At 39.3% G+C, this 12,413-nt stretch overlaps 1 protein-coding gene across 1 annotated transcript; it reads right to left on the reverse strand.

Annotated features, from left to right (window-relative positions):
- Positions 1 to 7,130: 7,130 nt before the first annotated feature.
- Positions 7,131 to 12,040, reverse strand: b3gnt2l (UDP-GlcNAc:betaGal beta-1,3-N-acetylglucosaminyltransferase 2, like). Its single transcript, XM_079621243.1, has 2 exons — positions 11,827 to 12,040; positions 7,131 to 9,710 (listed from the first exon to the last, which is right to left on the reverse strand). The coding sequence occupies exon 2, from the start codon at positions 9,456 to 9,458 to the stop codon at positions 8,187 to 8,189; it is 1,272 nt and encodes a 423-aa protein (XP_079477369.1). The 5' UTR covers positions 9,459 to 9,710; positions 11,827 to 12,040; the 3' UTR covers positions 7,131 to 8,186.
- Between the last annotated feature and the right edge of the window lie 373 nt (positions 12,041 to 12,413).

The raw sequence follows: 12,413 nt of genomic DNA on the forward strand, positions 1-12,413 counted from the left end.
TGAAGTTTCCGGACGACGTGCACTGCGCAGTTTAGCCAATTACAACACACCGGCCCAACTAACCAATCTGAGCCCATGCCTGTTTCTGAGGGAGTGGTTTCATAGAATCAGGAAGTCAACCGGTCGTTCAAATGACAGAGGAGAAAGCGGCTTACAATAAAGGTCAAATTTATGAAAAATAAGGCTTAAAAAAAAAAAAAAAAAACGAAGACATGTTATATTGCACCCCATAAATACAATCATGCAAAGAAAAAAAGCAGTAAACCACCCCTTTAAAAAAACGAACAATATAAAAGTTATTCTATCATTTACTTTATAAAATGGTAAAAAATTCACAGCAAAAAGACATGTGACCTGAAGGTGGACATTTTTACAATTGTTGTGAAAAGGAAAATACAGAATAACAAATTTTGCAAAAATGCCTGTTGCAATATCGGCACTTCTAAAACACCCCTCAACCAATCACATTCGAGGGTCAGAACCGTGTTGTGCAATGTAAAATATGACTTTTTTTCTGACTAATAAAAATGTATTGTTGAAAAAAAAGAAAAAAATATGGTCTTTTAAGTGGTTCAGTAATGAGTCGTATGGGTCCAGTTGTTCAAAACATTTAATCTGGATCAAAATGATCCGGATTTGGAAATCCCATTTTTTCCTATTGGATCAGGTAATCCGTCTTACTTTTATGCCGGTTTTTCAAAGCAACATTGGACTGGATCACCCTGATCCAGATACACAGTTTTCAAGATTACCAGTGCTCTAAATGGGACAACATATCACAATGTGGACTACCAGTAAAGAACAGGTAGACGAGCCAACATGGGGTCACTGTAAGTGTTTCTTATTTTGAGACAAAACACCTCAATCGCTTTCGGAGACATTCTACAGCTGCTCCAGCGTCGAAACAATGGCGGACTGTGTCCAGCTCACTGAGGGCGGGTCTATGCTCAAACTGCAGCGTCAATCAACAGTCGTGGGCGGGGCTTGTGCAATTCTACGTCACATTGCATTGATTCTGAGAACAGCTCGTTCTGATGGCGCTTTTCCATTACCAGTACCAGCTCAACTCAACTCGACTCGACTCGACTCAGCTCGTCTCGCTCGAGACGAGCTGAGTCGCTCCGTTTTCCATTGCAGACAGTACCTCCACAATAGTACCTGGTCGTCATAGTGACGCGACACACACCCGCTACCCACACACACAGAACAATGGAGGAAATCGAGTGTATGCCGTTATACATAATATTAGTAATGGGTATATCACGCAGTCTCTGGCAAAACTATTTAAAAATGTCGGGGTTATTCAGGATACTCCGTCTGGCGCGTGCAATGATGATACAGTGAATAGTGACAATTCTCTCTGACCAATCAGCAGTCTGCTGTGTGTCACGTGACAGTTTAGTATCGCCTCGGCTCGCTTAGAACCTCGCTGAAGGTGATACGAAAAAAAGTACCTGGAAGCAGGTACCGGTACAACTTTTACACAGTGGAAAACCAAACAAAGGCGAGTCGAGGCGAGGCTAGCTGGTACTGTGTAGTGGAAAAGCGCCATGAGACAGTGCTTATGATTTATGGGGATTTTACATAAAACACTGGTTGGATTTTTATCATTATAGGGTGGTTGTGTACACACACTGCCAACACACATTTATGTTCAAACACCATGTAAAAGTGAATTTTGCATAATAGGTGCCCTTTAAATGTTGTTCTGAAGAGATGCATGCCTAACTACTTGCAAGTGGAACCACAGGGAGCATGTAACATAATAGCGTGTATCGTCCGGCACAACATCGCTACCAGGCGCAATGTCCCTCTCTGTGATGATGTTTATGATGCACCTGAGCCTGTTGAAGAGCCAGACCAACCTCTGGCGTTCTGTCAGAATGAGGGACTGACTGGACGTATAGTAAGGGATGCAATTCATAGACATTATTTTTGACAGGCTCATCTCTGATGATTGTTTCTTTGAAATTAATATACGATGATGAATGTCAGAAAAATGGTTTGTTATTGAAATCTGTTTGGGGGATTATTTCATGGGGACAAGATCATTTTTATTTTATTTTTACTTTACTATACTATACTGAATAGCTTAATTGGTAGCCTAGGTCTCTTTAGCTACTTTACAACAGTTACAAAAGTCAAGTGCAAAATATAAATAAAAGTATATACACTAAATGATACAAATGTATTATTTGACCAATTTTAAAGTTTTACTAAATTTTCTTCCTGGAATCCACCTTGAAATCCTACCCTCCGTTGGGATCAGGATAATTCTGTTTTTTTGGGTCAAAGTTATCCAAATCCTACTGACAAGTTTTGAACAACACAAACTGAAGGTTTGATCCAGAATGAAACTATAGGATTGGATTCCGTGATCTAATCTGATTTCAGATTCCTTCTTTCCCTTTTGAACAACCCATTTTCAAGATTTGATCCAATCTGATAACCAAAATCTGACCTGTTTACCTTTGAACAACTGGCCCCTGGGGATGACACAGGATAATACCTGCGTCCCCTGGGTCAGAAAACCTCTCTGGATGAGAAGACGACAGGCGGGGCGGAAGCAGGTAAAGAATAGTATAGAACAGGGATGTTCAACTTCGGTCCTGGAGGGCCACTGTCCTACAGAGTTTAGCTTCAACCCTGACAAAAGCTCTTTTCTAGTAATCCTGAAAACATTGATTAGCTTGTTCAGGTGTGTTGAATTAGGGTTGGAGCTAAACTCTGGAGGACAGTGGCCCTCCAGGACTGAAGTTGAACATCCCTGGCATAGAAGGATCATGTAAACACAAAATCACAAGAACCTCAAACAGAGTTGTCTGTACGTTTTATACGCTGTGGTTTCAGTGAGGTGTTTGCATTTGCGAAAACAAAAACAAAAACAAACAAATCTGTTACAGTGACAGACTTTAGAATACAGATAGGCTATTTTGAACTATTTTTGCTGTAGTATTATTAACTTCATGTTGTACTTTTTAAAACTCTAAAGAGACCCAACAATTATAGCATTAATCAGACAATACTTGACTTGAGTCATGCATATTGTAGGGTTAGACATATTATAGGTGTAGAAATAAATAGAGCTAATCGTTTTTGTATTGATAATATAATTTTTTTATTAATTTAATTAATATGGTCACTTCCGGTCGGGAACGCTAATGCAGTCTAGACATAAACTTCCTGAAGAAGTACAGTGAATATTGTAGTTCAGCACCAGGAGGCACTACAAGTAGAAGAATCATCTCTCTAACCTCCACAACCAGTTGAAAAAAGTTTTTAAGAGTTCAAATTTTGCATGACTAATATCGACAGAGTAAATGTTAAATTATCTTAAAATATCAGACAGACCAAAAACTTGATGTCAACAACCGGAGGAATTTCTCGAGCCAGTAATTGCATGAAATTGCTGTGAATTTTCTCAAAAAATTAAAGCAGCATTTTGCACTATTTTACAGTGAAACTCACCAATAACAATGATATAATTATGTAATTACAATAAGAGTGTAATGATGAGGCAAGGACGAAGCGGAGAGAGAATCCAAATGCAAGCACTACTTTAATGAAACAAACAGGTAATCCAGGGCAAACAACAGAACATGAACAGACAGGTAATCCAGGGCGAACATGGAACTTAGGACAGGAACAGCAAAAAGCTACAGCAAACAACGACCGACAACCAACAACTAAAGCACAGAGGTATAAATACACAGGGAAACAAGCTAAACAAGATAACAAGGGGGCGTGGTTAATCAGAAACACCTGGGGAGACTAATAAACAAGAAAAACTACAAAAGGACTACTAACATGGGACAAGACAGGGGAACACAGATGTGAATCATGACCAGGGAGGAGACAACCCTTCGGGCGGCCAGGGTGGAGACGACAGCTCGGGACGAGACTCTGGAACGGCGGCGGCCATTTTGTCCGTGGGCTCAGGCATGACGTGAAGCGTCTCTGGATCGGCAGACGTGACGTGAAGCGTCTCTGGATCGGCAGACGTGACGTGAAGCGTCTCTGGATCGGCAGACGTGACGTGAAGCGTCTCTGGATCGGCAGGACTGACGTGAAGCTCTGGCTCGGCAGGACTGACGTGAAGCTCTGGCTCGGCAGGACTGACGTGAAGCTCTGGCTCGGCAGGACTGACGTGAAGCTCTGGCTCGGCAGGACTGACGTGAAGCTCTGGATCGGCAGGACTGACGTGAAGCTCTGGATCGGCAGGACTGACGTGAAGCTCTGGCTCGGCGGGGACTTTGGGGTTGCAGGGCTCCTCGTCCGCCAAACCCACAGTAAAGGTTGAGCCGCTCAGTAACAGGGCCAAATCAATATAAAATTCATTGAGGATTATGCAGTGGCATGGCTGACCCGAGTGGCTCAGATAGTCCCCCTCTAAAAAAAAATCATGAGGCAAAAGGAGTCCATTGAAGTTACATTTGCCAGTTCAATAAAGTCTCTCACATACTCCTCTATGGGGACATAATCTGTGCTGCTGGATTCATCTTGGTCAGTCGTTCTGTAAAGATGAGGCAAGGACGAAGCGGAGAGAGAATCCAAATGCAAGCACTACTTTAATGAAACAAACAGGTAATCCAGGGAAAACAACAGAACATGAACAGACAGGTAATCCAGGGCGAACATGGAATTTAGGACAGGAACAGCAAAATGCTACAGCAAACAACGACCGACAACCAACAACTAAAGCACAGAGGTATAAATACACAGGCAACAAGACAGGACAAGACAGGGGAACACAGACATGAATCATGACAAAGAGACAGTACATACAATTACTGAAAATAAGCTCTAAAATATTGTGCTCAAGAAAACAACACAATCATTATGTGTTTGGAATCAACACCTTGGCTTAAGATAACATAACTTTTCATATTTTCATGTTACATTTTCCCCTGTCATTTATTGATGTAAATGACGGATTCTAAATATGTTTGGTAATAAAGTCTCCACCAGGGTTCTCATACACAGATGCACTCAAACAACCGTACAAATGTTTTACATATAAAGATAAAGACATCAGCAGGATCTGTGTGGAAAGTGCTAAAAACTTGTAACAAAAAAGAAAAGAAAAAAAGAAGAAAAAATGGATGGTTTGTACGGATCCCCTAAATCAGGTTTTCAAGTATGTGGCCGTGACGTCTGAGGCTGAGACTAGGGCAACGGGGCCCAATCCTGTTCCTGGAGACCTACCTGCAAAGTTCAGCTCCAACCCTGGTCAAACACAACTGAACCAGCTAGTTAATATCTTCAAGAGCACTTGATCAAGGTTAGATCTGAACTCCACAGGTAGGTAGATCGCATGATCAGGATTGGGCATCCTTGCCCTAGTCTCAGCCTCAGACGTCACGGACCGCTTGCTGAACGTCTGATGTACTGTATCATCATCTGATTGGTTGAATTAGGATGTCTGGGAGACGTGTGTGTCGTGTAGATGCTGATGCCAAACACCCGCATGGAAGAAGAACGCCTTCATGTTTACAACTGTGACAATAACTATCAGGATTTTAAAAAGAATGCTTGATTTTCAAAAGTATCACCAAGTCATTGTAGTACCAGGAGGAAAACATGTAGTAGAGTAAATAAAATCACCAGGTTCCTTTAAAATGTTGAAATATATTTTTTGAGTGAAAGCAAAGTTTCTCGTGGCTTTTCTAGTGAACACAAAAAATCAATCAAACTAGAATTTCTCTCCCAACTCATTTCTTTTTTTCCATCACCATAGGGGCTCCACATGCTAACACAGACAAGAAAAGAGCAATAAGTAGACAACCTTGCAAACATGTATTGGCCATCTCAGTAGGTAGGGGTTGGTAACTGAATTAATAGTTTTAATGGTCTATTTATAAATAATCTTTTTTTATTTATTATTAACCATCTCAGTCAGTAGGGGTTGGTGACTGAATTAATGGGTTTAATGATTTCTAGTGTCCATTTCTAAATTAACTTTTTATTTATTTATTTATTATTAACTACGTAACATGCTGGCTTCTTTGTAACAGTCAGGACTCTGTATAAAAATCATTGCTTAATTTTCAATGTTTTTTTAACCAGCATGTGAAAAAAATAAGGGCCATTTACACAACCGTCTAAAAACACGTATGCGTTTTGCCCATTCACTTACACAACAACAGCGTTTTGGGGATTTGAAAATGCAAACTTAAAAAAAAAAAACTAAAAGTGAATATATTTTTGAAAAATATACCGTTATAGTCTACTAGAAAAAAAAACACAAAACTATATAACTACTAAAGTCTTGCGTGTTCAGTCTAGCGTTTCTTTACAAAGTCACATCGCCAGCTACTGGCCTGGCAAGCATAATACAGCGCTTTTATTAATTTTTGCGGATTCGTATGAGTGAAGATAATTTTGAAAAAATTGTCATCTCGGTGTGAAAAATGCAAAATAAAAACCGTTTTTTAGTACATCTCTGCCCCCAAAACACCCTGTTCTTTTAAGATGTTTTGATGATGCAGAGTTTGATTCCATTATTAAGTCTCATAAGCAAGCGTCAAACAACGTAGACACAGAGCATGTAGGCCTACTTGTTCATTCATGTCACAATAATGAGCGGTTTACCAACCACAACTTCCCCATTTCTGAGAGCTCTGAGAATACATGCTTCCTCTATATTCAAAATGAAATTAAAACTGTATATCTCCGACAATACTTTAAACAGAATCCGCCCCTCAAGTTGTATTAGGTTCTTATTCTAGATATAACACTCACAATATAACTTTAATATGAACTTTACATTATGTTTTAGCTGTGCAATTCATTATAATTCTCAGACACATGATACTGCGACATGAAAAAAAAAATATATATAACAGCCTAGTCCTATACATTTAAATACCATTTTTCAACGCATTTCAACCCATGTTTTGGTCAAATACAGACAATCCCACCAGTTGGTTTCCATTTTTTTTAATACACAAGACAACCTAGCATATTTTAGTGCACATACAACATCTCATACTTTGTTACAATTTTACACACAGAGAAAATTCACAGATAACTATGCCAGTCGCAAGACATTTCACAGCTCAAAAATCTGGGCTGCGTTTCTCAAAAGCATAGTGAGCCAAGTTGATCGTAGAGAGCATTGGTGGTAATGGATCTATAATCTCCTTAAGATGCTTTTGAGAAACACAACCCATATATATAATGCCTGAGAAGACATTAATCTCCCACAAGGCCCATGTTCCAAGAACGTGCTTTCCAAGACCAGTGCTTTCCAAGGAATACTACCACCCTCACCATTTCCTCCCATGCCAAACTTGAAAAATAGTAGCTTTATTTCTCCCATTGAACAAGAATATATTGTGAAGAAAAGACAAACTGCTGAAGTCGACAAAAATCCAAAATGTTCAAATTTCAAAATAGGATATAAAAGGTAGAGTGAATTAATCCATCAGCCTCACTGATACTGCATCTAAAGGTGTAGTCACATTAAAGAAATTCTGCAGGGGGAAAAAAGGTTCATTGTCTATTTTCAATTGCGCAGTACATGAAGCACAGCTTTGTATGAGGAACAGATCAAAATGTGACCACACGTCATGAAATATGAAAAACAAGGTCTGACTTTCGATAAAGGTTCACCCAATTTCACAATAAGGACAAAAAAAAAGCTAAAACAATCTTCAAAATATTAGTGTTCTGCAGGACAGAGGAATTTTAGGCAATTTAACCCTTAAAAGCAGTGTTTTCCAACCCTGTTGCAAGAGGCACACCAACAGCGCACATTTTTGGATGCATTTGTTATCTGACGCATCTATTTCTGGTCTTAAAGTCTCTATAAAAGGAGATTAAAGAGTAGAATTAGGCATGTTTGATTTGGAAGAGTTCAAAAACGTGTAGTGTCGGTGTGCCCCGAGGCACAGAGTTGGGAAACACTGCCTTAACCTATAAAGAGCTCAGTGTCAATTGCAAAGAAACATAAATGGTGTTCATCACCATCACCTGTGTTCTCTTTCAAGTACAATAATGAAACAATCCCAAGTCATTTCAAACCCAAGTGAAAAATATAACCAAAAAAAAAGCCTTCACCCAGAGTATCAGAAATGTCTTGAAAGGTACTTTAATGCACATTATTGTCCCCAGATAAATTTGCCAGCTTATTCTTCAACTTATTTATCATCTAATAACAGTCCGTTTACAATTGACCAAACATATCAGCAGGTCAGCATGGAGCTGTGCATATTTCTCCACAGTCTCATGGTCTGCTGAGGGTTGCGTTGGTGCACCAGGAGCAAGTCTTTGTGCACACAGGGGTTCTCTCGATCTTGCTCCCGAATGTCAAACGTCTTGAAACCATCGTGTTTGGTCGGAGTGATTCCAATTGCTTTAAAGGACATCCCGTTGTAGACGTCATCGATAGGGTAGAAGGGTATGTAAAAGGAAACGTGGTAAAGAGATGGGAGAAGGTTTCCAGAAAAGAGGAAGCCACCGCCACCAGCATAAGGAGGGTAAGGACCTTCGTAGAAAGACTGAGGAACATAATATTTGATTTTAGGGTCCCGTAATGGCGTGGCGTCGGAAATTATCTGCCCAGTGTACAACGTCGAGGCCTGTGCGGGATCAAGAGACTTCAGGTGATTGAGGATTGCCTGAGTGTTGGCAAAAACATCATCGTCGCCCTTAAAAATGAAAGACACCTGAGGACAGCGATCCAGCATCCACTTGAAGAACACGTGCTCCTTGAGAGTCAGGTTGTAAAAGGTGTCGTGGAAATCCCAAACGAGCAGGTCTTTAAACTGCTGAGCTTCAAATGAAATCATTTTGTCGAGACTGGGATCATCCGCAGATGATCGACCCAGCAGAAAGACAGTTCGTACCTGAAGTCCGTTTTCATACAGGCCTTCTCTTCCCCAGGTCTCTCGGACTGCTTGGCGCCTCTCGAAGTGCTTTGGGATGGATTTGATTGCAAAGAGAAGGAAAATTTCATCCGACGCACACTTGCCTGGCTGATCGTGAAGAACCGGTGGGTCTCGACACTCCATACCTTTAAGGAAGTCTCCGTAAAGCGGGGGATACGAATGAATATCCTGAATGTTCGTTTGTAGCAGCTCTAAACTCTCAGGCTGACAGTGAAACTTTTTATGCGGCTCCCTATGAGTTTCATTGTTGGCGGAGTCAAACTGCCTGAGGAGAGAATGAAGTTTTCGGTTCCAGAAGGCACCGTTTTTGGGAATGTCATTTCTGAACTTCACAGAAATAGTAAGGGGAGGAAGTTCATTTGGCGTAACACTTTTGGTTTTGGTTTTTTTTTTTGTAGTGTTTATCAGTACAGCTGTGGGTTTGCTAGAAGTGCCAGTTGCAGCCGATGGGATTGTGGCCAAGTCTCTTTGTGTGCGTTCAACATCCGTTAGTCTGGAAAAGAATATGACAAAGCAAAGGCAGCTAGCTACCGCTACGATGAAGAATTTAGTATACTTCTTTCTCATTTTACAACAACTCTGTTGAGAGAAGCGAACTTTGAGAAGCAAGAAAGGATGTTGGTCTCAACAGGAAATGGTGGGGGTTCACAGAACAGAATGTTCTTGCTGCTCTGTTTCTTTGTTATTTCTTGGGGGATCAATGTTAGTTGATCCTACACTTGTTTTTTATTAGCATGACAAACATCTGTTATGTGCATCTTCCTCCCAATTCAGTTTCTTTGATTATATTCCCACTTGATGTCAAGTTCAGCTGGGAGCCTAGCAGACACAAGGAAACAGTAATGCAAGTGAGATCACAGGAACATGACAACTGGAAGTCTGACACCTTGTGACAGCAGTTAGATTGTTTGTTTGCGTACTATAAACGCATCACACTTTAAATGCCAAGGGCTCCAAGCCTCGCCTAAATACTAACCTCCCTCAAAGTTAAAGTGACGGTTCACTCAAATGAAAATTTCTGTCATATTTACTCACCCATATGTTGTTCAAAACCAAGATTTCTTTCTTCTGCACAAAACAAGATACTTAGAAGGGGCCCAACATAACTTCCATTGTATGGACTAAAGAAACACCCAAGACATTCTTCAAAATATCTTCTTTTGTGTTTCAGATAAAAATTCAATTCACATTCATTTGAATAGTGTTTTTCACAATATTGTTTCAAAGCAGCTTTACAGAAAATGTATGCGTCTACACAACAATTTTTAGAGTATCTAATATTAGAGGTGACGTGTCGAAGTAAAGTATTTCCGCAAACCACACAGTTAGCAAACAATGTATTAAATTTAAAGGCAGAAACAATGAGCTTATTGAAGTTATTAATTACAAGTTGTCAACATAATGATTACAACATACAGAAATTTAGCATTGGTGCCTGTTGATTCAGAGTTTGCATCATCCGAGTTGGAGCAGTAGGTCGTATGGGTTTGGATCAACATGAGGGCGAGTAGATGACAGATCATTAATGTTTGGGTAAACAAACTCCTACAAAGCTCTAGACCTGTTCCAGTAAGTTTTAGATGACAACATGACAGCTACATTGGCAAACCTGATATTTGGATTTGGAACTAAATATAAACAAGCTTTTAATTTATTGGAAATATTGTCTCAGGTGACCAATTAAAAAGCACAGGCTCTGGATGAAGTACATTTCACTCCCTTAAGGACACTGTATTGAGCTCAGGGACAGATAACACAGGCAACCTTAGGGAATGTGTGCACCTGGTCTTAGAACATACTACTTAGAACTTCATAGTCTTAGAACTTCTACAGCAAAAATGTTTTTCCTTTCTCGATGGATTATTGCTTTTTTAAACTATTACCTATTTTCAGGAATGTGCTTGCTTTTCAAGTATTACCTATTTTCAGGAATGTGCTTGCTTTTCAAGTATTACCTATTTTCAGGAATGTGCTTGCTTTTCAAGTAGGCTATTACCTTTTTTCAGGAATGTGCTTGCTTTTCAAGTATTACCTATTTTCAGGAATGTGCTTGCTTTTCAAGTATTACCTATTTTCAGGAATGTGCTTGCTTTTCAAGTAGGCTATTACCTTTTTTCAGGAATGTGCTTGCTTTTCAAGTATTACCTATTTTCAGGAATGTGCTTGCTTTTCAAGTAGGCTATTACCTTTTTTTCAGGAATGTGCTTGCTTTTCTGGTATTACCAGTATTATGGATAAACCACAAGCAATCAACTATTATTTTAACCATATCTGTCTTGAATCATTATTTAATTTAAATTTTAAGCACGTTTACAAAAAAATTAAATAGCAAAATTGTTATTTCCATGGTAATAGCCTACCTCATCAAATGTAACTATTCGAAACACTTAAGGTAAAATGCTTACTGCTTCACTTAATGTTTTTGTTAAACAATGTAGGCATATATATATATATATATGAAAATTTGTTTGACTAGAATTCCGGTCTGAACACTTGCTGCCTACTAAGACTACATTTTTGGCCATTCACTATGTTGCGAAACAGTTAGTCTACACCTCGTTTAGAAACAGAACTGCCTTTGTATTTGGAAGGAAAACTCACATTAGCTACAATGTGTTAAGCATATTTTTCAGAAAAATAAGTTCACTAGATTTGTCACAAAGAAAGCAATATATCAAGAAAGTAGTAATTAAAGAAATAAGCTCTTTATACGGTTTAGAGGAGATCCTATTTTAAATCGTCACGGTGTTACTGCTGGAAAAATTTGAATAAGATTTGAATAGATGAATATCGAAGCTACTATCTTGGATGTAATACTACCGGTGGAAAAAAGTATAGGCTAAAAATGGAAGGTATTAAAACGACTGGCAAGTTCAAGTTAAAATAAAAGAAACGTTAAACGTTTTTCAAGACAAAAAACCAGTACAGGACTTACCGCCGCGTGAACCGATCACATTCACAACAGGAACCGCGTTGTTACCCACCACGAGTGTGAGTTTGTCTCTCACTGTACAACGCTTCTTCGGCCTCACCCTTTTTTCCCCATCAGCACTTGTCTGTGATTGGTGCTTATCATTCAACACACCTGGACACTGAACCACGGGACTGTTAACACCTTGGGAGTTTAATTATGCGGAATGCTCTGATATAAAACAGGAATCAAATCACTGAGATGCTTATAGTGTAAGGAACCCCGCCCATAACAAGAATAGCAATGTACAGTTAGAGAGAATATTGCACTATTCTCAAGTCGTTATTTTTATTATGAAAATTCATACGTCGGTGTATGAATGGGTGAATGTGAGGCAACATGTAAAGCGCTTTGGTTGCCATTGGGTCTGTGAAAGCGCTATATAAATGCAGTCCATTTACCATTATTATTTATTTACAAATAATTGCAACAATATAGGGTTAGGTTAAAAATTATTTTGAGGGCATGAACGTGTTCCTGACTTATAAAAATAGTTGTCACGATATGAAAATATATTTCTATTATTCTGCATTTACATTTTTTTGTCTATT

Source organism: Phoxinus phoxinus, assembly GCF_949152265.1.
Source record: "Phoxinus phoxinus genome assembly, chromosome: 8".
Lineage (NCBI taxonomy): Eukaryota > Metazoa > Chordata > Actinopteri > Cypriniformes > Leuciscidae > Phoxinus > Phoxinus phoxinus.